At 36.5% G+C, this 27,763-nt stretch overlaps 1 protein-coding gene, 1 long non-coding RNA gene and 1 pseudogene across 4 annotated transcripts in view; 1 reads left to right on the top strand and 2 right to left on the bottom strand.

The window, feature by feature from the left end:
* The window catches only part of LOC149077207 (glutamate receptor ionotropic, kainate 5-like), a 36,610-nt gene extending 31,981 nt beyond the window's left edge, over positions 1-4,629 (top strand). For 2 of the 3 annotated variants that reach the window (XM_089244950.1, XM_089244952.1), the window contains 2 exons: positions 1,495-1,757; positions 4,187-4,629. In XM_089244950.1, coding sequence (XP_089101076.1) covers positions 1,495-1,757; positions 4,187-4,460 — 537 coding nt within the window. In that variant the 3' untranslated portion in view covers positions 4,461-4,629. The remainder of the gene's footprint in view (positions 1-1,494; positions 1,758-4,186) is intronic. The other variant, XM_089244951.1, reaches the window with a different exon arrangement.
* LOC149077205 (uncharacterized) lies at positions 1,511-22,771 on the bottom strand. The gene is made up of 3 exons (XR_016194152.1): positions 22,604-22,771; positions 3,594-3,653; positions 1,511-1,651 (listed from the first exon to the last, which is right to left on the bottom strand). It is a non-coding gene; the product is annotated as an uncharacterized LOC149077205 (long non-coding RNA).
* Positions 11,687-11,775, bottom strand: LOC149077206 (U6 spliceosomal RNA; annotated as a pseudogene).
* Positions 22,772-27,763: the final 4,992 nt, after the last annotated feature.

Here is a 27,763-nt window from a genome sequence, read left to right as displayed (position 1 = left end):
TCCAGTGATCTCGAAGCGTGCCTTGAGCCACTCGATCTGGAAATATGTCACCAGCCACTTACGTAATCTGATCATGTACCACATGTAACTTGAATGAACTGGAGGTGTGCCGCGGGTCACTGAAGTGGTGGTCGAATGATCATAGTGACGGATTCGCATCGCGAGGTCCCGGGTTCAAACCCCACCGTCACCACAGTGGTGGTCTGCTGAAGTTTGTTTCCTATGGTTCCCAACTTCGAGGCGCGAATGCGAGTCGATCTCCCAGATAAAAGTCTCGCCACAGAGAGCAACAGCCTACAAACGTACAAACAGTCAGTCATCACACACACTTCACTCACTTCATTTCTGAAATATAGATGACAGCGATGAAAAATCGGACGCAACACTACTACTACTAAACCACACATGCACCTCATCCATATTCCTCTGTGGGAGACACAACACCAAAAACGCACTCAGACTGTTAGGTACACAAACTTACACTTCCGGCACAACTCACTAGGTAAATTGCCCACGGCGATAGACCTGAGTTGTGCTCTTTTTGAAAGAAATAAAATAAAAGGTTGACTCAACTGATTTGGAAATGTACTTGGGGATCCTAAAAGGATCTGGAAATGTACCGCGAGAAACTGAATTAATCTAGAAACGGCACAATGGTCCACTTGATTTGATATTCTTTCTCAGACCACTTGAATGGCTTGGTTATACGTCGCGGGCCACCTCAGATCACACCGAGGTCCACATTTGGTCCACGGTCACGAGTTGAACATGTATGTTGCAAAACATCCTGTACTATCTCGCACAGTATGTGTTTTGGTGATCAAAGATATACAAGCCCTAAAAATTCGTCCATTTTGTTTCCACCTCAGAAGAATGTCACTCACTCGATATGGATCAATCCAGTTTCTCTCCGACTAGTTTATCTGAATATTTGTGAACTGTACCTACCCGAATGATTGGAATCTTAGTCAATATTGAGTCCTCTCATATTTTCAATCTAATGTCATAGTTATGTGCTGCAACAGATATCACATCCACCCTTCATTTTTTTATATTAAATTTTCCTTTTTTTCAATTTTGCAACCTTCCGTTCAGCTGCAATTTGACACAAAGCATTCGAACGACGGAATTTGCACGTATTGTCAGACTTTCTAATTGCCCGTACAGTCGAATCCCGTTATAACGAATACCGTTACAGCGAAAATCTCGTTTTAACGAACACTTTTCAAACCCCCAGATAAGTTTACATAGGAACAATGCATATACCTGGAATTCCTTTAAAACGAAATTTCTTTACAACGAAGTGATTCCTTCGGTCTCTTGGAGTTCGTTATAACGGGATTCGACGGTATTACCGCAAAATGTGTGTATGTTCAAACTCCATAAAGACACTAAAAAATATCCATTGCATTTTTAAAAATCCCTTATATGTGAGAAACTTGACAAAATAAAAGTGATTTTTTTTTTTAGTTTGACTTTTCTTATCTTCTTCAGGAAGTGAATGAGTATCCCTTCATCTACCTCGGGAAATATGTCCGTGAGCATCCACGCTCCAGATTATTCAAGAGTGTTGACCAATTCATACCATTCGTTCTAGGCGGAGATGCCATAATAGGTCCTAGTAGATTCCTCCAGAGAATCACCTATAAGGCTGGGAAAAAAGACGAAATATTTATTTCTCCAGCTTCATTGCAAATCACTCACTGTGCACTAGCGTTCCGCAAGGACTTTACGGACGTCAAGGAGTTTGACAAAATGTGAGTAAAACTTGAAGAACAATATATTAAAAACTCTTTTGTAAGTAATTTCTATGCATCTGTAATATGCATAGCCTCAAAATATCATTTACCTCTGAAATGTTGAAAATGTGTATTTTATAGATATCCACCGTGATCAATAGCACGATCATCATTCTTAAAACCATATCATGGCATTTCCTTAACTATAACAATCGTGATATGACGTTTTTGCTGAGGAGAGTAAATAGGTTTAGAATTATCAAACTCGGGGGACACCAGTTTCGATTATTTCGGGACGGTTCAAGGCTGTTTTGTTGCAGGGAGTTTTTCCTCCAACAGGGTTGTAAATGCATGGAATAGCTCATCTTCTGATGTCGTGAATTCCTCCACGATAGACACCTTCAAGAGGAAATATGATAAGATGGGTGGGAGTAATCAAGAAGCTATTCATGTTTGCAGAATGACAACCTATTTTATTTTTGTTTAATTATTTTTCGCTTATTATTTTCAAGTAGCTGTATTTTGACCTACGGCAACCATATTTTTATCGGAGTTTTTTTTCTAGTACTATTCATTTTTATTTTCTTTTTTTTTTCACAGCCACTGTTGGGCAATTCACCTGTTGTGTTTTCTAATTCTGCATTCGTATCATCGTTGCGTTTGTTCTCAGTGTTCACTGTTTTAATATTTGTGAACCGCTGAAATTGAGTGAACAATTTCGTGGGCCGACATAAATTATACCTTCAAAAAACAGAGCTGAGATCGAACCCAATGCTAAGTAAGGGCTTTCTCATCCCTTTGAAGTCCCGCTTGCCACCTTGGCTCAGTGGGCGTGGTGTCAGGAGCTACTGCGTGACGTTACTTCTCAAATACTTTTTTTAGTAGACGGCATTCCCCTCTCCCCTTCCCCCAGAATACGAAACGATCTCTCTTTTTTTACATCTAAGTAGCTTTGTTTTACTGTTTTAAGTGAGTGATCCTTCGTTGATGGTGTTGTTGACGTGTCACGGGTATGCGTGTGTGGTATTTTTATAATCTATATACTATGAAATGGATTAAATCCAAGAAATAGTTTGTTAGTAATAATGTCTTTGATAATAGCATTCAAAATGATAATAATAAAGGAACTTCAAACATTTTATTCTGGGATTTTTTCTTTAATATTTGCTTCTAATTTTATATTGTTGTATTTTTATGTTGCAGTTGTATTGATAATAAAAAAGTCCAAGGCTTCTAAAAGCTACAACTAATTCAAATAAAAACAAAAAGATAATCAAAAAGTATTAGAAAGTTCAAAACATAATTGAAATTATCTGTCTCGAGTTCACTTTCAATCAACTAAGGTACGTGATTCAACTGAAATGGATTCGAGAAAAATTTCTCAGTGGAAGTTACCTCATTATATAAGCAAATGCAAAATTTCTAATTTTAAATGTCTAAATGGTTGTACGAAGCAAGTCAATAAATATTCAAATACTAATGACGATAATCGAAAAGATAATTTTGGAAATAATTCAGCAAAATGGGACAGTACAGCAATTGCAAATTATCGTAATTGACAGGTTAGCAAAGCGGGTGCACTCTGTTCTGTTTGCAGCTAGTACTGACTCCGATGCGTCATGAAACAGCCTTTTTTAATATAGCCCTGCTAGGACCCGTGCTGCTCCTCAGTATAAACCATTACCTTTGTACACGTTTAGCCCAGACACCCTGTATACTTTAAAATTCCCTAAAAATAATTTCTTAGCTTTTTATCAACAAATGATTTTCTCAGCCATTCATGATTGCATCTTTTTTTTCTTTTTAATTTCACAAATACAAACGTTTGATACACAAATACAACGGAATACTTACACACATAGGATGAACAAACGCTTTGTAGTCTCAAGGAACTGAAAAATCCTTCAAGCAGGCCTAAAAAAAGGAATGAATTAGTTATTAAATACTTTATTTTTTGGACAGCGTTATTGTATTTATTAGATATGTGTTCAAATGTATTTTTGCTGGTGGATGTTTTTGAATAAAACTCAGAATTAAGTTACTTATTGTGAAGCCAATATAATTATCATACATCATTTCTCTTTTATTATTATTGTACTCTTTACTTGTACTCTGTTCAACATTGTTTTTATTTACTTTTACTATACATTCATCAAAGTGGATTCGTAATCTGTGCTTGTAACAAATTAAAATACTATGTGATTCAGGTTTTTAGTATTATTAAGTTCATTTTCGGTGTGAAAAATTTTTAAGATCTTAGAGGAAAGGGGAGAAAAGCTCTTTTTATGTAATGTTTTATTCGGTTTGTGGCATTGAAACTCGATTATATCTATTTGTAGCTCTATTTTGATTTTTTCATAATATAAAGATGACTATTGTTTTGTTTTGTTTTTTGTTTTTTGTTTTTTTTTACTTGGGAATCACTTTTTCTTCTGTTCTCATTCCAGAATACATCGAGTTGTACAGAGTGGCTTATATGAAAAATGGCTTCAGGATGAGCTGTTTCGAATATTCTTCCGTGCTCTAAGTATCAAATCAGAAGAGAAAATGCGTCCAATTGAAATCTCTGACATAAGGGGCCTCATCATAATCGTTCTACCTTGCTATATTCTCGCCGCAATGATTCTTCTCATCGAACGCCGTACTCCTTGGGCACGTAAAAGTTCCAGAAAAAGGAAGAAAAAAATAATGTCGAAAAGGCAAACATTTGAAAAATACTGAAAACATTGAATTGATTTTTTTTCCGGAAAAAAATTTTGTTTTATAAGTATACAGGGTGGACGAAAAGTCCTGGACACATTTTCAAAATCAATAAGAAATCAACCAATTGACAAAAAGGGCAGTTTGCACTAAAATACTCATCGTGGTCTTGACCTAAACTTTTTTTTTTTTTGTTAAATTTAAAAAAAATAATAAAATGTTTAAATTTTATTCACAGGTAGCTCTCACTCACGGGTGGCGCTGTAAAACGAAAAACTCCGACATAACACATAAAATGCAACACAAACACTATATAATTATAGACTACACTATATATTATAATGTTTATGACAAATTTGCGAAACATAACACTATCGTATTTCAACATGAGTATCCTTCCACCCATTTAGATGTAGCTCAAGCTAAAAAGGGCGCTCATATTGAAATGTGATAGTTTCACATAACACAATTTGTCGTAAACATTAATTACTCACTGTTTGATTTGCATTTTATGTGTTACGTCAAGTTTTTCCGTTTTACAGTGCAACCCGTGAGTGAAACTGAACTTGTTTTTAATTAATAAAAAAACTCTAGGCCATGATAAGTGTTTTAGTGTATACCGCACCTTTTTATGTCAATTGGCTAATTTGTTATTAATTTTTAATATGTGCCATCTCACCCACCCTGTATATTATTTATATTATTATTGTAAAAATTAGCTATAAAAGCCTAATGAATATTTACTGAAAAGATTTGGTAGACGGGGAAAAGGCTTTCTGAATGAATAATGTATATGTTACGGTAAATGTGATAAATTCGGTAATTATACAAAATAAACAGGTTATTATGCGTAATTCCCGAGCATTTTGGTAAGTTTGATAAATTTCCCTAAATTTTCCACTTATACCGGTGATTATGCAAAGTACCCAAGCGTCTTTGGTAAATTTTATAAGTCCTAAAAAATCATCACTTTTACCGGTAATTTTGCATAATACCCAAGCGTCGCGTCGTTGGTAAACATGATAAATCGTAGTAAATGATAACTCTTACACGTATGGCATCATTACAACTAGGTATATTGATCATACTAGACTCACTAGAAATTTTTCTCCATATTTATATATCACAAATTCACCAATTACACTTGAAGTATTTATCAAATTTACGAACGACATTTGGTTATTATGCATACTCACAAGTAAAAGTTATAATATATAATATTTTCAGTATTTATCAAATTTTCCTCCGGTGAAAGTGATAATTTTTTTAGTTTTTATCAAATTTGCCACTGATGCTTGGGTATATGCATATTCACCGATAAAAGTAATAAATTTATCAAACTTACCAAGACGATTGGTGAGTATGCATAATAACCGGTTATTATGTATAATAAAAAATTATAAATTTTGTATCTCAATACAAAACCAAGTCCCTGGTGAAATGAATGATGTATTTAAAATGCGCACGTTTAGTTTTCCAATTAATACACTTTCTCCGATTAAAACTATGTTTCTATCACCAAAAGGTAGAGATTGCATTAGGATAAGACTTTTCGACCTGTATACGATAAAGATAACTTATATAGACTTTTGACTGACATTGTAATTCTCTTGCAGGATCAAAACATGAGTAGTCATGGTCTCATTCACATATCAATGACAGGGTGACATTCCTCAAGGGTAAACTTTTTCTCGATGTCAAATTATATTGCACGAGCAAAAATCATACGGAAAAACGATGCTCCATTTAATTAAACGAGGCTTGAGAACTACTTTAGACACAAATTAAAAACCTGAAAATGAAGAATCGGAAAAAATGCATTATTTATGTTCCTATAGCTCACATGTATAACAAAACAATAATTATACTTTACAGAAACGATCGAGAATAACAAGCATTTACATTATGTATATGTTGCTGCAAAAGCCCAAAGTTAGCAGCTTTGGCTGCCTGGCAACCAAAGGCTGACAGAGACTGGCTGACCCAGTTGATACGACCAATGTCTGAATTTCGTGCTTTCGATGGGCTTTGACCGCCCCCTGTATGTTGATCCCTATATATCCATATACAGTGGAACTTCGGTTAACGAGCTTTATTTATTCCGCCAACGTGATCGTTATCCGAACAGCTCGTTATATATATATTAGAATCAAACTTCCCCATAGTAAATATCATAATAATTGAAACTATCGGATAATTCGTTCCATAATTATTCATTAACACAAAAATGACTAATAAAGAAACGGCATTCAATCAATAATGAAGCACAACAATAACAATACATTAATGCAATAAAATATGAGTTACTTACCACGGCCAGGCGAATGTGATTCGCCATACGGGGGTTCCCCGGAGGGAGAATTTATTTTCTCAATTGAAAAAAAAAACATATATAAATGTATATACATTCTACCCCGCACGTATGTTAATTTTTTGAGTGAGGCACGCTTACCGGAGACTGTAGGGGGAGAATATTACCCACAATTCAATAACAAGTTTGTGGGCGAAAGCAAAAACCATCAGCTCAGTTGTGGTAACGTAAAATAAATAAACAAAGCTCAAATTTTTGCTCGTATTGCGATTCCCCGCTCGATAACCGAGTAAAATGTGTCCATAAGTTCTTCTCGTTAACCGAAGTTCCACTGCATATTGATCACTTGGATATCGATATTCAGATTCTTTTGATCCGGCTCGCCATATGATAGCTATAATTATCGCAAAAAAACAACAACGTGGTGATGACCCACCCCGCGAGGATCGATTTTCAAGGATATATATATATAGGGGCTCTGGCCAGAGCACGACCAAAACCCGACTTGGTCGGTTCGCGAAATGGCCAACTTCAGGCTTTCGCAGTAACATGTACATTTATGTGTAAATCACATAAAGTATTGACATGTACCAAGAGGTCGCAAAATATGAATAGGAGTGGTTTTTGGTATTAAAATGGTGTTTTTGATATTATGGGGGGGGGGGGATAGGAAGTGTTAGCATTTATAGAGCTTCGACTTGTCTGTTATCCGGTCCAACCTTCCACCACATTAAGCAGGATAGGTCAGATTCTACTGTACATGAAAGATTATAACAATTTTCCACGTGTAGTGAATTTTTTTTTTGAAACTGTCCGAGTTCAAAAAAAAAATTACAGTAAATTCAAATTTCAAGAAATTTTTCTTATTGTTCATTGCAGTATAAAAAATACTGTGATTTTTTATAATAGAAAGTAATTACCAATTTACAACCACAATCTCTTTTATGAACAGTTTATATATTATTAATTATTTTCGAGATACGTGATTTTATATTCGGGGTTGCTGTATTTTAATTATATATGTTTGACATCCATATTTTTGGGGGCATTTGCATTTTTTTTTTTTTTTTTTTGTCACCACTATGGCGAGCCGATGTCCCCGCTAAAAAGTCTTTGCCACAGAGAACAACGGTCCTAAAACAATACAACTATTCAACCATTGCATTTCACTCATAGTTAGAAAAATTGATGCCAGATGTAAGCACTACGCAGAACAAGCATGACACAGAAACAAATTTCACGTCAAGTTCACTACACATACACGCACAGCTTCCTGCGAGTCCCGGGTCTTCTTCAACCACCTGCTCGTATCTCTGTCATCTGTCATCTACATTTCGAACTATGAATGATGGATGTGCAATGATTAAATATTTGCTCCGTTGTAGGCCTGTTGCTCTCTGTGGAAATATTTTTCAACGGGGTGATCGGCTCCCGTTCACACCTCGAAGTTGAGAACCACAAAAAACAAACTTCCACAGACCACCACTGTGGCGTTGGTGAGGTTCGAACCGAAATTCTGACGATACGAGTCCGTCACTATGATCTCTCGACCACCACATAACTGTACAACACATAAGATTCCATCTTTTTCTTTCTTCCTCCTATAAATATTCATTAAATTCATTTTCAGTAAATTATAATTATTTTCATGTTTCATTACACGTTTTCGTAAACAGTTTTGTTTTGGGAACACAAAACTGACAAATTCATGAGAAGAAGACATATCTAAGAATGTGCATTACGAAACTGATATATAGTCTCATTAGAAAACAAATATTTACATTATTGAAATACATCAAATTATGTGCACTAACTATACATACATAGCTTTCATTTTAATTGACAATCAGTTTTAAAGAAAAACCACTGCTTTTTTGTTTACGTGTTGCGTTTTCCTCTTTTGCTTATCCTTTTTTTCAAATTGAATCGTTCCTGTTTTCATCAAATTGCACATTATGTAAATGAATTTTTGTTTGCATCCCGGAAAAATGGTGGATTTCAATCACTAATTTCAAACTGTATTTCGTATGTACTGTAGATAGAAAAGATTTAGTTTTCTAAAGGCCTTTCCACATACGACATCAAGACGATAGAAGTTACATTTGGGATAATTTAGTAAAGATATTCTTGAGATCTTGAACGGTGGAACGAGGGTCGAACTGAATGTAAACTCAGCTGATAGCCTCTTTATCATATCTATGCCGATTCGAAAACATTAGAGCGCTAACCAAATTACTTTAATAGCGAATAATAGAAAATACTTTAAAAATTTTCTAGTGCCATTTTTGGGCTAGAAAAATACAATGGATCAGCAAAATCAAGTTGGACGGCGGAGGAGGACCATGCGCCTACCAGTTATATTATCATAGGTTATACAAAATAAATATGAAAGATATTTTAGATGATGATATGATATTTTAGATGATGATATGATATTTTAGATGATGATATGATATTTTAGATGATGATATGATATTTTAGATGATGATATGATATTTTAGATGATGATATTTTATATGAAGTTATTTTACATGAAGATATTTTATATGATGATATAGGGGCACGGTCCGGGGGGCCTCAAGTGAAGAGGGGCCTCGAAGGAATGAGATCTGGCTGAAATTTTCTAGAATTTAACAGGTAAAAAAAAATCTCGGGAAAACCACTTCGCCCGGGTGCCCATGATGCTCTTAAGACGGCCCTGATGTCAGGTCAGAATCGACCGTCAGAAAAATTTTAGGTCTAGCAAATCTGAGTCTTTGTGTACAAGGATATGAAGCGATTTCCCTCAAATGTTGAAATTCAGATTCTTCCGGTGATTGTTAAAAATTTCTAGCAAGTGTTTTCGGATCCGAGGTTTCGATACAAGAGTATCATTTCTTATATCTTAATTTCTAATGAATCTCGGAGCATTAAGAAAGGGAACGCGAGTGTGACACTTTGAAATCTTTTCAATTTGATAAGATTGGTTTTACTCGAATACATCCAGACCGGAGCGGCATAGAGCAAAATGGGTCGAATTACCATTTTATATAAAGTGAGTTTGTTGGAGATAGTGAGAGATGAGACAAAATTTGTTCAACATGTGTTTTGCGTTTTTAGCTTTAATGATTGCTTCCTTACAATGAACTCTAAAAGATAAGCGCTTGTCTAAAATTACAATAGGGTATCTACTAATGTTAACAAATGAGATTTGAGTGCCATTAATTTCAATAGTAGCATTAGGAGACAAGTCCATTTCGCCAGTGATCCACGTGAAGATAGATTTATTAGCATTAAGTTCGACTCTACTGTTTTCACACCAGTTCTCAACCCTTTGAAGCATTTCTTGAAGATAGTTTAGGTACTTTTATGTGTCTACAGAAAACATGATTTAGTTGCCCTAACAATGTTATTTAGAAATCTTAGATAATTATCAAATAAATCTAACGAACAATCTATGGTTTACGATTATAATAGGTTTACACGTAATGCATTTGTGTAATATTAGATGCTTTTTTAGTTCATCAAACTTTAATGAATAAATTATTGTATAAAATTCTGATAACTGAGTTCTACAATTTTCGACCCAAGATAGCGCAGAAAACGTTCAGATTTCAGTTTGAATTTTGGAATTTCTTTGATTTGAACTAGACCAGAATCAAATGTTTGCCCCTATGCCAGGCCCTTCGGAACGATGATAGGATAACAGATGCCCTTGATTTGGAAAATATTACTTCATAGCTTCACCGAATTTTTTTTTTTTTTTTTCACTTTATAGCACTATGGGAAAAAACTGGAGCTGACATTACATTGTGGGATGAAAAAATTATTTTTAATTTTTTAAGAAATACTTCAGTTAGAATCTTGAAAAGTTTTCCTTTTTTTCGATCTTTCCAGACCTGTTAACTTTAATCTATTCTTTTCTTGACTAATAAGGGCGGTATTCACCAACATGGTTTAAACTATAGTTACAATTTTTTGATAAGAAATCGACACGGATTGGTTAAATTCAGGTTTTTAACCAATCTATGTTGATCTCTTATCCAAAAATTATGACTACAGTTTAAACCATGTCTGTGAATACGGCCCTTAGTATGCATTTTCGTTATTTAATGCGAAAAATTCGGAGCGTTACACGATTTTTAAAATTTTCCTCATCTACATTGCAACTACCACAGTAGAAATCAATAAAAAAAAAAATCCTGTTATTTATGCTGTACGCTCAATCGTATACTATACTCGTCTCTCTTCCCTCCCTTCCGTTATCAGACTTTGAATAAAAGCTGACTCCGCCTACTTGCAGTTGAGTTACAGGACCGGGGGGTGGAAGGAAAACAAGAGAAGAAAACTAACTCACCATGTTATTTTTCCTCGTCAATGAAGAAATGAGAGCATGTTTTAAGAACCCGAGATGTTTCGGATGCCGATATAAGAATCCGAAATAACGGGATTGCTGCTGTAAGGGTGAGAGATTAGAGGCGAGTTCATGCTGAAATTGTACTTGATGAAGTAATTTTAAATTTCGGTGTATACAGTCAAACCTTGTTAGTGCGTCACCCGGTTAACACGTCACTCCGCTTACCGGATCACTTTTTGGAAGTCCCAATTATCCTCAGGCAGGAATTGGGCACAGCTATGACTTACTCCGTTTAATGAGTCACTCCGCTTACTAAGCCATATTTTTGCTCTCCCAAGAGTGACTCATTAACGAGGTTTGACTGTATATACATACGGCTTATAATATGATATTAGGGAAAAAGGAGACTGAACACACAAAGAATTTGCTTATTTTTTTTTTTATTGTACCGTTTTTAAATGCGCTTGATTTACCACGTTTTCTGATTGAAATTTGTTGATCCCATGATATATTATCACATTCAGCATTAATTGCTTAGAAGGTTAGAAGTTAATTTACTTCGTTTCCATTCCCTTTTATCAGCAATTCTTCCCCCCATCCAAGACTTCATGGGTTTGCGTGTCATCCTTGGGCAGGGACAATACTAACCTCTGTATCGTTCCAATTTTACATACTGCCGAAGCGAATGCAAAAAGATTATCTTTTTAAAAAACTTTCTCACACACAATACATACATTCACACACACCCTCGCTATCACCACACAAACACCGTCTTTTCGTTTATTTCTTCACGGGTCTTCCAGGCCAATCTTTATGCCGACAGTCAGCCCCAGAGGACTGGAACAAATCTGAAAATTTAATTCTGGTCTCGAGCTCAAGTGTGTCTATTCCTTGATGTGTTTCGAGCCCATGTATCCTGATACCGATAATGCAAAATCAAAATAATTTTCTATCAACCGTATTCCCCCGCATTATCCGGCAAGCCAGAAATAGCCTACCCGTATTTTCTGGCATGCCGGGAAAGTCGAGTTACCGATTCTGAAAAAAAAAAATTCTCAAATATATTTATTCAAAAAATCCATTGGATTGGCTAAATGCACATTGTGATCCTTCATTATTAAACCAATCAAAGTTAATCAAAATTAAACCTCGCTTTTCTCGGCATTTCCGAGACGGATCAGACCTCAACATTCAAAAAGCTGGTATCTCTCGAGTTTTTACGACATCCGGGCTAATGCGGGGGGGGGGGGGGAGGAGATACGGTATATGGAACTTCAATACGGACACTGTTTGAGCTCCATCTGCGTTTTCACGGATAGATGCCCTATTTTACCAGCAATAGAAGTAACAATACCAGCGATACCAATAATACCAGCGAAATAATAACAAAATCGATAAAGCCAGATGAATACCGTTTATTTGGGGGTGGTAGTTATGAAAGTCTGTATTTTTTATGATTGGATCAAGATCCTTGCCATGAAAACTGTTAAAAAATTTACAAAATGTTGCTCCCTTAATAACTGCCAAATTAAAAGAGATAAATCTGATCATTGTGTTCCATGTGTATATTGCCAGGCTTAAAAATATGTAAATTTACACTTGCATCGAAGTAATTAATCAAAGTTCTAATTCAATCGATTTATACCATAAGGCATTCTTTACTATTCTTTCTGTACCGTACACAATTGAGAGTTTATCTCCACATACAAGATCGGCGGAGGAATTAGTCATTATCTTTGTGTAATTAATTAATAAAACTAACAAGAAAAGGCAATCATCGACTGGTGCCTGTTTTTTCAGTGAGACGCAAAAATACATTCTTTACAAGATTGTTTATTCATTCACTCGTTGCTGATTTCTCAATTATTCGAAAGAGTAATAGCAGGATTGGTCGAAAACTGAGCACATATTGAACACATGACACACACACCATATTAAAGTGATAGGATAGGATTTACTTAAGGGGACGATTCTCGGGTTCCGAAGTGCAGCCAGCAGCGACGAAGGCACTGGAGGATGTGGCAAAATGACACTTGCAATCTGCATTTACATTATTGTATGAAAAGTAGCAAAAATGCGTAATTGCTCAAAATAGTTACTTCGAAGGAAACACCAGATAAACAGGTTCTATTTGTACTCGTTCTTCGGTAACAAAATAAGTTCAGGAACTTTTTTGAACGCAGTGGTATGCCAGCCCATCAAAATCTATCCACCACTTTTAAAATACGTATTTACTTTTCCTTATCCACTGTATACATACACACCCTCGCATATGTCATTCATTTTTTTAACCATCGTGACTCCCTAGCATACAACAACAACGTGATTCAGATCAAAGGAATCGCGTTCACTCTGCAGCTGTGCAAATCCTCTGAAGGTGTGTTTATATCAACCTGCACCAATTCTTCCATTGCTCATTCAGTTTTGATTTCACCATTCGAATCAAAATATTTTTTACACAAGATGGAGAATCACTATTAATTAAAATTAGTGAGTAAATATTTTTTTTCAAATCAATTTTTCAAGACAACTGCAATACTCAAATATCAAATAATTGGACAAAAAGTAGACAAAGAAACTGCATTTCGAAACATTCGTTATAGGTCCTTCAAAACATATGTATTCAGAAGCCCTGACTATTATTTCTTCGTCTAGTCACAGTGTATTCATTTACCGGAAGTTCCCTCTTTGAACAGGAATAACTATTTATAAAGCAACAGTAAAATTTATTGTATGGTAATGAATCGAAGCCCGGTTCAAGGACTGAATAGATGGACAAAAAAAATTACTGTTATTTTAAGAATCAGGATTTATATTCAGATTTATATATTCTATATTTTATTTTGCACATGCTCTTTCTTATTTATGTCTGTCATGAAAGTGCCTAAATAAATATAACCGCGTGTGTCATTCGCTTTTAGAGTTATCGCGTAGCATGTCGTGTTGAATGTAGGAATCGTGGAATTTCGAGATTCAAACGCGTGTCTGGAAAGATCAGAACTTCAAAACGTTTTTAGTATGAACATTTTGATGACAAACCTATAACTAGATGGCTTCACTACACGTCTTTTCTTTCATCGTGAATTAAATGAGTTGTCTTTGAACAAGCGATGCTGAACTCGAGGTTAAATTGTATGAAGCTACAAAAACGTACAAATACAAATACAAATACAAATACAACACCACAACAGGCAAAATGCCCAACGAGGTGGCTGATAAAAAGATGCCCATAAAAATATGGTTGTCATATGTTTCAAAAATACAGCAACCCAATTAAAAATGCAATTAACACAAATTACAAACAATATATACACATGCTAAAATATTATACAATGCCCATAAAGAATACTTATGGTTGTCTTATTCTAAGAATGGATAGCTTCTCGATTTACCCCAACATGTTTATCGTATTTCTTTTTAAACGTGTCAATTGTGTTACAATTTACTACCTCCGGGGGTAAGCTATTCCATTTATTAACAACCCTATTGGAGAAAAATTCCCTGCGACACCATAACCTTGCATTGTCCCTCACCAATCGATACTGGTGTCCCCTTGTAAAAGCAGTCGATTGGCGGTGTACTAAAAGTTCATGGTCCATCCTATCCATCCCATTGAAAATTTTGAACACTTCGATCATATCTCCTCGACACCTGCGTTCATCCAATGTAAACATATTCAAAAAATGAAGTCTTTCTTCATAACTCAAGCCCTGTGTGCCAATAAGGACACGCGTAGCTCTTCTCTGCACCCCTTCAACCAAGTCTATGTCCCTCTGTAGGTATGGTCTCCAAAACCTTACAGCATACTCCAGTCCAGGACGAACTAAGCCTCGAAAAAGCGGAAGAATGACTTTAGGAGAACGCGAAGAGACCTTTTTGAAAATGAGACCAAGCATTCTATTCGATTTTTTGACAACCGCTGAACAATGTTCAGAAAACTTAAGTCGCTCGTCAATGAGAATTCCCAAATCGGTGACTCTAGTTGCATCCGGGATAGTGACACCATTCAACTCGTAAGAGAACCGTGGGTTGTTCGAACCAAAATGAGCGACCATGCACTTATCTACGCTAAACGTCATGCTCCATTCATTTGCCCATGCTGCAATCTTGTTTAAGTTGGTCTGGAGCAACTCCCTACGCTTTCATTCCCGATTACCCCCATTAGCTTCACATCATCTGCGAATTTGGTAGTAATTCCATCGATACCCTGATCGAGTTTATCGATAAAAAGTGAAAAAAGTATGGGGCCAAGGACACTTCCCTGAGGAACTCCACTTGTGACGTCTGTCCAACCAGAGAATTCCCCGTTCACCATAACTCGTTGCGACCTATCTCTTAACCACGATTCTATCCAATTCAGCAAGTTGCCCCCTATTCCAATCTCGTGTAAACGCTTCAAGAGTTTGCCATGTTGGACCCGATCGAATGCCTTCTGGAAATCAAGGTAAACCACGTCGACATTTTTGCTCTTACCCAAAGCCTTAGTCACGTAATCATAGAAGCAAAGGAGGTTAGTTACACATGACTTCCCCTTCCTGAACCCATGCTGATTATCCGACAATACATTATTCTCGTCTATCCACTTCACAAACTGCCTTTTGATGATAATTTCCAAAATTTTCGAGAGGGAGCTCGTCAAACTCACTGGACGATAATTAGACACCACTTCTCTACTACCCTTCTTAAATATCGGAACAACGTTAGCCAGTTTCCAATCTCTCGGGACGATACCCTCAGCAACACTACTCCTGTATATCTGTGCGACTGGCCCCAACAATTCATTAGCACCTTCCCTGAGAACCCTGGGATAGATATCATCTGGTCCTGGTGCTTTGCTTGCACATACATTTCTTAGAAGATTTAGGACCTCCACGTCTTCCACTTGAATATCGTTGAGCGTTTTATTACCCCATGCAACACCCGTATATCGAATATCATTATCTCCATTAAAAACCGACGCGAAAAAGTCATTGAAAGCACTACACATGCCTACATTGCTCTCTACTTTTGAGCCTCCTATCGAGAGGGGGCCAACTGTCCCCTTACATCCATTATTGACGTATCGAAAAAATGATTTTGGGTCAGAGCCAATGTTATCTGCCAACCTAGATTCAACTTGCTTTTTACTATCCCTTATCGCTTTCTTCAACAGTCTTCTTTTATCAGTAAACAATGATAGGTCACCTCGTCCACTTTTATACTCTCTGAATGCTCTTTTCTTTTCAAGATAAAGGTTCCGCACGCTATCCGTGAACCATAGAGGGTGTGATGTACAAACACGCTTTTTTCGAACAAAGGGTATGACGTCGTGCAAAACAGAGGACAGCTTCGTACTAAATTCTTCCCATTGACTTACCACCCCTACTGATTCCAACCGGTCTTTGAAAACTTCCGCTAACCTTCTTCGCAAAACATCAAAGTTAGTTCTCCGAAAACAAGGAACCAGTCTTTTGTTATCAACCTTACCCGAGGAAAAGTTACACTGAAATCTGACGATACGATGATCACTGGAAGAAAACTCTTCCCCCACCGAAACATGTTCAACTAGATCCTCAGAACTAGTAAGAACTAAATCCAAAATAGCAGTACCCCTAGTGGCTTCTGATACATGCTGATACAAAAAATTTTCGAGCACCAACTTAAGGAAGTCTCTTTCATACTGATTTCCAGATGAAAGGTTTTCCCAATCAATACCTGGGTAATTGAAATCCCCTAGTATGAGAACCCTCTTTCGCTTACACATGTAGGAAATTTCATCATGCATTTTGGCGATATAATTTTGATCCCTATTCGGTGGATTGTAACAAACCCCAACAATAAGCTTATGACGTCTTTTGTTCTCGAGTTCAACCCATATGGTTTCAATATCACTTCTCTGCACGTTACACTCTCTAGCCTTCAAACATGATTTCACGTATATCAACACTCCACCCCCTTTCCTATCAGATCTATTTCTCAAAAAAGTATCGTATCCGGAGATGTGTAAGAAAGATTCATCCCCATCGTTTGCCCAAGATTCTGTAATGGCTATAAGATCCAAGTCCTCCACAACTATCATAGTTTCTAAAAAATCTTTCTTGTTACCCAAGCTCCTGGCATTTATTAACACACATTTTAATTTGCCCGGTGGTTTGTTGTCAATCGAGAAGCCATCCAAGTCAGAGGTGGGTAATTCCCCGTCAGTACTGTTGTGATTATCATTAACTAACCCGCATTCCCGACTACGTGGTCTGGGAGTAAAAAACCTGACCTAAGACTATCGTAAACCTCCCAGACCCCTCTCTTATTTAGATGGATCCCATCCGAACGAAGCCACCTATCGGTAAATGCGGGAAGCTCCAAGAACGTGACCCCAAGTGAGGAGCAAATGTCCTTCAGGCCTATATTGAATTGGTGGATCCTACTCCTATATCCCCTACTACCCCTTGGCAGCACTGGAATCACTGCCACATCTGAACCCCCCTCCCTAGCGGATAATAGTAAATCCCGGTATTCTGACAGAGACTCACTAATATTCGCTCCTACCTGATTTGTTCCCACCCACAGAATCACCCGCAAGGGCAACTTTCGGCGATGAAAAACGTCTCGAACGTTGCCAATCTTCCCCCCAGGAAGACAACAGCGCTCGAAACCCCGAAAATCCCTACACACTCGGTTCCCAAGTTCCCTAACCATAGAATCGCCGATGATTAAACCCCTATCACTATCCCCCTCTACCTCATCCACGACCACCCATTCGCCCTCTAAAATGTCGTTGTTCGTGGAGATTGCTTCTTCATCAATAGGTGGCTCGACGACCAGAGGGTCCGTTATAACCGGACCCTCTAGCACCCTAACTTTTTCCCGTAAAGCTTCGACCTCGTGTTCCAGCCTTTTTCTATCCAAGCACCCTTTACAATTGAAACTATCAGCTACTATACCCCTAGACCAGGGAAACCTCCCGTCGCAAGCTCTACACAACACTAGTCGAGGTCGAGGCATACTAACACTATTGCTAAAGCTAGATAATAATAATAATACTTAACAATACGAAAATGAGAAACGTTAACTGGAAATTAAAATAATGTAAAATACATTACTATGCAAAATATACGTAAGAGATTATACGAAAAAATTGCGTAAAGTAGAATGCTCAGCACTAAATCACGAAGAATAAAATAAATATGTATATAAAGAATACAACACCCTCTAAAAAAAGTATTAAGCTACGAAGTACAATTTATACTTATTAGAATTAGCTAACTATCTCAAAACACTAACACTACAACAATAGGCCCAAATGGAAGGAAAACAACGTTATTGAGAGTACCCGGGAAAAAGTATACACTGTTTGCTAACACTAACGTCCAAAAACCTACGAACTTATATCAAAGAAGCGACCGAACCTGGCGAAAAAACAACGAAAATGAAATGCGAACGAGAAAAATAAATATAAGTCGATCGAAAATACACAACGAAAATTTAAAAAAAAATGAGAGCAATATAAAAAAAAAAAAAACCACTTATCTCACAATCCAACGTGCGCTAAAAAAAAAAGGAAATCACCGCAGAATATGACCCAACAATAAACAACACGCTAAGTAAAACTCACGAGAACGAAGAAAAACACAAAGAAAGACACAAAATGGCGCACTGGCGTGTCGGTGAGCGGAGCGCGATAATAGCACGTCCGTTCCCCACGACGGCGAAGACGATTGAACGAACGGTTCAAGTTACAGCTATTACACCGTCTTTTACTGAAAATAATAGAATTCCCAAGTGCGGATTATAGCCCACTGCGCGTTATCTACCCATAATATTTTTAAAGTTTAAGTTGTAAATATTTATAGAGATTTCCATTTCGTATACATGTGAATATACATCGTATAGATATCGACAATTTTTTTCTACTGAAATGATACCAAAACTCCTTCCATTTCTTGATATTTCATTATTTGTGAATGACACTTGCATCCGGAGATAATACATAAGAAATTACGGTAGCAAGAAATATTCTCTAAATCAAATACGATTTTATTGGCTTACTCCTGGGTTGAGCTAAATTACATCCGTTTCTTATTTTCAGAAGAACGGGGAAAAAAGAATTCACCAATTTCGAAACAAACACAACTTGCAGGGCTATACATAACACCAGTGACCATGATCGTACTTATATGTTTCTTGTAGATAGTCTTGTCTTCTTGCCCAGAAGACCCAGAAGTTTTGAGGTTACTAGCAGTATTAGACAAACAATTGAGCATGACATCGACAAATTGCTCATCCCTGAAACAAACTTTCATAAGTTAATGATGAGAATATTAATATTCTTGGCAAGAGTTGGACCAAAACTCGTTTCCTCATATGATTTTAGCCAATAGAAAAGTTATTCGAGCTTAGTATTTAACCATGCATCTACAGAGACTTCATTTGATAAGTATGAAATGCATGGTTTTACGCAAGATCCGTCATCTTTCATCTGAGTTCGATCTTCTATTGAGGAAAAAAAATTCCTTCGGGAATTTTCATCATGTAGTACTTATAATAGAAATATAATATATTAAGATTTTTTGTTAACAGCAATAAGATGAGCAAAATGCTATAAAAAACCACATGAAGCACAAGCACTTGAACGAAATAATATATACAGGATTGTAAAATTTACTTCAACCAGTTATCATTATTAATTAATAATGATAACTGGTTGGTAAAAAACCAAAGTAGAAATCCAGCTAGACATATAAAAATATATCACGTCCCAAAAACAAATAAAACACTTTTGAAAAAAGTTTCTACAAAGTCTCGAAAATATTGAACTATTGTCATAGCGTTAATGATACCAGCAATGTAGCAAATTCATTCCACAATAGACATTCTCAAAGTAATAAAAAATTCAAATTACGAAGCTATAATAAATACAATGAGATAAATTCATTGTTTAAAAGAAAATTCTAATTAGACATCATAAAACAGAAACTTATTCTTCAGGCTCTCACTATTCCATATTCTACCTTAATGTTTTTCCTTTCTATGATTAAGGAACACAATATCATAATAATTAACAATAAATGTCCTACAGTATTGCATTGTAACACAACTCCAATTATATCTCTCATCTAGACCTGATGGGAGAATTGTAAAAATCCCTACAGGTTACAGCGTCCTATACGGAAACTTTCCTAATCCATCTTCGCATCAGCCAGCTGTTAAAAACCTTGGTATGGGGTCATTCAAGTATTACGTCATCATCGATGGGGGGGGGGGGGGTTCTGATTTGCTGACTTTTGATGACAAAAGGGGGGGGGGGTTGGATAATGCTTACGTCATCGAACACCCTTTATGAAAATATGAGTAAAGATTCAGAAGGGCAGAGCTGATGACGAAATTTTGCTAAAAAGGGGGGGGTCAAAAATTGCTAAAAATTTGCTTACGTAATACTTGAACGGTCCCTATGGATAGCGGAGAGTGTCATCCTCGGATAAGTCGCCATCTATTGGCAGTGTCAGCAATTGTGAGCTCTGACCTGAATTGGATCCGACCTTCCATGTACGGTCCCGTTCAGTGCACACGAGCTCCAAGGAAAGATTGGCATACCCATTGCCTTTGTAATCTAATGGTCTAGGTCACTCACCTGACAAATGAGAGGATGTGGGTTCGATTCCCCGCAAGAACAGTGTTGAGTTTTCTATTTTTCCTAAATACATCTTCGCATCAGTTAAAACCTTCGTATGGATAGTGGGTCATCATACTGAGATAAGTCGATATCTGGTAGCAGTGTCAGAAATTGTGAGCTTTAGCCCGAATTAGGCAATACCGTCTATAGCAGAAGGTCTCCGCGCGAAGCTCGTGACGTTACTGAAGAAAGTTATATCTCACGTATTGCCATTATAGATATAACAAGCCGACCCCCGCATGCGTCATCTTTATTCTTTTTTTGTAGTATATCCAATGGTTATAGGTGAGATGACCTTCTTCAGTGACGTCACGAGCTTCGCGCGGATTCCTTCTGCTTTAGTTGGTGTTGATTAGGTCCGACCGTCCATGTACGGTCCCGTTCAGAGCCCTAGGCAAAGATTCGTATTCTAGTGGTCTAGGCGTAACCCTCGAAAACTGTTTCAAACCGTCTCAGTTTTCGAGGGTTACGGTCTAGGTCGCTCACCCGACAAGTGAGTGGACGATAGTTCGATTCACCGCAAGAGCAGTTGAGTTTTCATGCTGCCTCAATCAATTTCTGCTAATTTATATATACAGTCAAACCTCGTTAATGAGTCACTCTCGGGAGAGCAAAAATATGATTTATTAAGCGGAGTGACTCGTTAAACGGAGTAAGCCATAGCTGTGCTAGTTCCTGCTTCAAGACAATTGGGACTTCTAAAACGCGACCCGGTAAGTGGAGTGACGTGTTAACCGGGTGACGCACTAACGAGATTTGACTGTATATATATATATATATTTTTTTTTTTTTTTTTTGAAGATTAGTGACTCAAAATTACTCTGGGAAAAATATTTTGAGCTCCCCTTCCGTTTTCCGAAAAGTACATCTTGTGTACATCTCAGCTGAGTACGCTCCCGACTGTCGCAGTAAAAACTCGTCCTAATAATGTTCGGAATATTTAAAAAGCTCAGGACGTCATTTTCTGAGAAATCTTTTAAAATTTTCTTCTTTTCACACAAATGTTTTGGCTTGAATCGTTGATCATGATAATTATTTACATACACTTTCCTTTGTTTCTACTTTTTCTAAATAACAAACGTTTAAAGCGGCTGATCAAAGAGTAAAGAATGAGTCGTTCAAACACAAATACTCCATAAAACTGCATCAAATGCAACACAAGTTTTCGAAGAAGTTTTCCAGTTTCCAAATTCGGATTTTTCTACTGCGTTCTCATTTAATTTCATGCATCCGGATTGCCGAGTCATGTAACTCATTTCGTTTAGTTATTTTGCTCACTTCATACGAAATTTTCGGTTGTAAAGTAATATACTTAAATCTCAAATACAATGCAACCTCGCTAAAACGATACGCGATATAATGATATATCCCTCAACAACGACAATTAATTTTTTTAAGTATTGTTTGGAAATGCCTATAGTCTAATGTTGAACTTCTGCCTCCGAATATAACGATAATCCTCTAGAACGATATTTTTTCTTGCTATATCGAGATTTCACTGTAGTTCACAAGATTTGCTATGCGTCATAAAATAGAATTAGCTTCGGATTTTTTGGGACCGACGTATAGTTCGCAAATAACGTATCAAGTCGGAAAATGAGAGTTCGTAGAATTTTGATTCCACTGAAATTTGATATATAGCTGAAAGATGAACTCGTTATAGTGTCAAATTACTTATTTGACGAATGACAGCATGCAATCCGGTTTTGAGATTGTACATCGTGAATTTAATACAATCGGTTATGTAGGAATATGTTATACTTAACACTAGAAAAAATGAAGGTGAACGTGGTTAATTCAAATTTTGGGATAAATTGATCATTAGGAATTCCCTTTGAGTTTCCTATTCAATTTTAAGTTGAGATTACCTGTTTAACTCGATCATCTTTTCTCATGTTTTGGATGATTCAAAGTTCGATTTCAGATATGCAAAATGTCTATTTTCTCAGAATTTCTGGCCATATTTTGTCCTCCTTTTCTTTATTCCGTTCATCCTGTTCTTTATTTCGTTCTTTCACTGTGTGTGCGTGCGTGCGAGCGCGTAGGGGAAAAGCGGAAAAATAATCTACATAGATACAATATTTAAAAGCTGGAATGCTTCCAACTTTGCTTGCTATTGGAATGTCGAGTGCTTTCAATCGCAGTCAGATAAAATGACTTGAAGATTTGTGTCTCTAGCATTATTAACAATTGATTTTGCAATACCAATATAGCTTAGTAACATTTTTCACCATTTCCAAACGAAGTTCATACGCTTTTTCAACTCTAACAGGAAAAAAAATTGTGGTTTATTGGGGTTGCGGGCGTGTTGGTGTATAAAGTATAGAATAAAGTCAGATTGAATATTCTTATGAAAAGAACGAAACAGACTCTGAGAAAACCGCAGAGGTCTCTATTCCAACACTTGCAGAAGCTATGGACATGTTGGGAAAAAAATGGCTGCTGAAGCTTGAAAAAAATCGCGCGTCTCTAATTATTCAAATCACTTTGAAGACTTTGTGCAATGTTTAAGAACATCCAAAAAGAAACAAATTAAAATTACACATTCGTTAATTAAATATTTTTCGTGATTGTCTACGTTTTATACAAATACTTGCAACAACGAAGAAACTGTCATAATAAGAGATAGCATTCCATACATTTTTGTAATTGTTAATACAGTAGTTTTTGTCTATTGGTGAAAGTATAATCGGATGATTCGAATTTTGGATAATTCGAACTTTTTTTGCTGTCTCCTTGAGCTTCGAATTAACCAAGTTCAACTGTATAGTATAATCAAACTCATTTGATTAGAGCAACTGTTAATACGAAATCACAACTAACACAAACATTTTCAACATGTTCAAAACCATCTTTACGTAACTGCATTAGAAATTCAATGCATTACGAGCAATCAAAAATGAAAATTCGGTTAATACAAATTAGTCTTTTATGATTTGTGCGGTTAAATAATTTTTGTAGAAACTTCACCTGCTAAAATAACAATTTATAAAACTTTCAAAAAAAGGCCTTTTCTTTATTAGTATATAGTTTTTTTCCAATATCATTTTTTTTCTTCAGACATTAGTCCTAGGAACTAATCCCCTGGCAGGTTTTATCTCTAAAGGGCGATGTTGTTTCAGCGGTCATCTCCTCTGTCACGGATTTTTTTTTTTTGGTCCCGCGGTTTCCACAAAAGAGGGGTTTTACTGTACCACAGGGCTTTGATTGCTTCAATGTATAGCCAAGGGTTTCTTTCGGCATGTACTAAATGAAAAACATTTCAACACATATCGATATAATATCATTCGCATTTGATAAATGATGTGTTATTTATGATAACTTTATTTCCAATTTGCATCATGATACCCATTAAATTTTTTGATTTTTATTCTTTCAGTGTTTTAATGTATAACGGTTGATACGAGCACGTTCTCGGATTCATTCATTCCCCGTATTAACCGAGTTCGACTGAATGCAATGAATTCCTTCAACGATAATTTCATTGATTAATCCTAGAGCAATTAGGGCTGAAAGTGAAAATTTATCGTGGAATTAACGGATTTCAATCAGAAAACTTGATCAATCAAGCTCATTTCAAAACGGTAAAATCAGAAAATTAAGCTAATTCTTTCCTTTCTCTTTTTTTTCCAATATCGCATTGTACGCCGTAAACTGACAATCTAAAATTACTCCATCAACTACAATTTCAGCATAAACTACTTTCTAATCCCACAAGGATTAATTAACGCTTCGAACTAATCACTGTATCTTTTGCATAAATAACGACAACGTACTCATTTCGTCGGAAAAAGAACAGATTAATTCCGGGAAGAACGTGGGAGGAAAAAGTTGACAACTTCGAGATTCTAAAATTGAAGTGTTATCATGTTTTTTTTCCTCCACATTAATATGATCTTGAGTATTTTTTCCCCACAATGGTACAGAATGGAAAAAAAATGTGAAAACTACTTTTTAGTAAAGTTTCAAGTCTTATTTTCCAAACCATGTTATATCAGTAATAATACCTATATAAAATTATGTATTGTTAAAATAATTATTTTAAAATACTGTATAAACTTGGTATTTTTACTTCAATATCAATCGCCTTTAACCCTCATTTATCAGCATTTAACTATTATTTAATCGCATTTAGTCTTTATATAGTTGTATATAACTTTTATTTCACCGTTAGTATATAACCGCGTACGTAATCCCTACTTATCCATATTAGTTCAAAGACGTTAACTATAAACTAACAAGACAAAAAAAAATCAAACGCGAACAGTTACTTTGACGGGTATGCTTTAATGACAATGTTAATTTATTAAGCAAAGTGCTTGGCTGAGTTAGAAAATCTATTTAATCAGATGTTTTTAAACTAAAACTATCTATAAAATTGTTTCGATTGACTTGTATAGCCGCTGTGGTGGTAGTCCAGTGGTCATAGTGACGGACTATGGCCACTAGACGCATCGCGGGGACCCGGGTTCGAGCACCACAGTGGTGGTCGGTTGAAGTTTGTTTTCTGTGGTTCCCAACTTCGAGATGCAAATGCGAGCCGATCTCCCCGTTAAAAAGTCTCGCCACAGACAGCAACAGGCCTACAAACAGTGCAAGTATTCTGTCATTACAACCACTTCACTTCACTTCTGAAATAAATATTTCAGCACTGACGAATCAGACACAACACTATACAGTCGGCACCCCCGTATTCGCGGTTGTTTCCTTTATTGGGGTTTTTTTTTTTGTTTTTTTTTTACAACACTCAGCAATCGTCATTCACTTGTTTTGTTTACAAAATATGAGATATGCTTATTTAAGATGGCTCATTTTCCTAGTGCTACTGATAATGCTTTGGAAAGACAAATAAAAGTGAAAACTTGACAAAAAAAAATGGATATATTGACAAAAACTATGCTTGGCGAAAGTAAATCAATACCTGCTGTGGCTCGCCATTACGGAATCAACGAATCTACGGTGAGATATATCAAAAAAAAGGAATCTGAAATTCGTGGCTGTAGCTGCACCCGTGTCAGTCAAAACTTTGCAGCGGCTGCGGGATCCACGCGTTTCTCGTACAGAAAATGTTTTTTTTTTTGTGGGTGCAAGACTGATACAAAAAGGTATTCCAATTGATTGTAATATTATAACAGAAAAGGCGAAAAAATTTTCCTCTTCCACAAGGGAATGGCTGGTAAAACGTCTATTTCGTCAGAATTTTGTGCTAGTAAAGGTTGTTTCATAGGTTTAAGAAACGATTCGAATCACGCAATGTAAAAATCACTGGCGATCAAGTCTCTGCCGACAAGAAGGCAGCTAGAAAATTTACAAAGACTGTAGAAAATTATTGAAGAGAAGGGTTATGCACACGTAAATCTAAGGTGCCTAAACATTAGGTGCAGTATTCCCCTTTTTTGTCAAATATTTGCTGATAATTGACTGATTTTGTAATTGCACATGAAATGCGTTCTTGAATTTTGATACTTAACCTCCTTAGGACATAGCTCTACAAATTTCAAATTTCTGTGATAAGTAAGCCACAACTTACCGAATTCATTTTTTCTAATACTATCTCAATTAATTTGACGTATACTGACTCTCTGAGTGCAGCTTGGGCTGTAAATTTTATTATCTTTTATTGACACGCCTCTTATACACGTACACCCACATACAATCAGTTTCTTAATTTCTTCATCCAGCTCGTACGGAGCAGCATCAAACAGGGAAGCTTATGGGAGTCTTTAAGACTCTGTACGCCCTGAGAAAATGTGTCTACCTCAGTCAGTCAGTCAGTTTTAATTACAATTATGGATTGCATAATAATTTTGTCTTGTTCTCTTAGCGGTAAGGCTGTGCTGGTTATTGTTATTGCCGCTGAAGAGTAAATAGCTATCTTACGGTTGACTCGAACCCGGTTACGTGAGGATTGTTGAGTGTGACAATTGATGATGCTTCCGATATGTCAGTGTTTCTAGTAACGTGTGTTGTGCCAACACTAGAGCAGAAGGCATGACGTCACTGAAGGTGGCCATTGGATATCCTACGAAAAAGGATAAAAATGGCTTACACGTTGGCCTACTACATCCAAAGGCTCTAGGTGAGATGACCTTCTCCAGTGACGTCACGAGCTTCGCGCGAAAACCTTCAGCTATCGATAGTGTTGGTTGTGCGCTTATTAAGAAACGGATAGTTCTGGGACAATTCAATAACCTCAACATCTTGTCAAATTCCTTGAGATAGGAAAGATGACACATTAAATATATCTGGAAATGGCATGCACTCATTAAAAAGGGGGAAACCACCATAGCAGTGGTTTTCAAATTGTACTAAGTGTCACAGCAACGTCACTGAACTTTGTCAAGGGTTTCGCCCCTAACCGCGATAAGAATACTGGTTTAAATCCTACTTATAATTACCTGCATGCTTGTAAATTATTAGTGGGATTCAGACCAGTGTTCTTCAACTTTTTAATACTTGAGGACCGGTGACATTGAGTGAGCAATTTTGCGGATCGGCATTAATGGGAGAAATAATTTATGAATCAATCCATAAAAAAAATAGGACATTCGAGAAACAGATTTGAGCTGATGCCCCCCCCCCCATGCTGTCACCTAGTAAATTAAAGCAAAATAATCTGTAATAATTCTAGAAGAAAAATCGATTGTTGGTTCTCAAAACTGGTGAACAGCATGAAAATGAATGAATGATGAAATATGTCGCTAATTTTTATGTTGGACACCCGTCTAAATTTTATGCGCCATAATGGCGATGTTTTCACGTTTGGTGGAGACATAACGTGATCACCACGTATTCCCAAGAGATCTTTACGATATGTCCAGGGAATTTGTTCGTAGATGATATCCATGTCCGAACCCAGACCTGCGTAGTCAGAGGCTAGTTCCCTAACCACTCGACTGCCAGGCAGCATTCAGCAGTCATTTTACTTATTATGTTATATATTATTATACAATAAATAGTACCATTGATATAATATATACTTTCATAATTCTATACTTTCTGGTGTGTCGAACATAAATATAGGTTGA

The sequence above is a fragment of the Pholcus phalangioides genome, unplaced genomic scaffold, assembly GCF_987345545.1.
Source record: "Pholcus phalangioides strain wild (caught in Gottingen) unplaced genomic scaffold, Ppha-v1.0 ptg000015l_1, whole genome shotgun sequence".
NCBI lineage: Eukaryota > Metazoa > Arthropoda > Arachnida > Araneae > Pholcidae > Pholcus > Pholcus phalangioides.
Note: the sequence above shows the minus strand (reverse complement) of the source record. Positions and strands in the feature narration are given on the sequence as shown.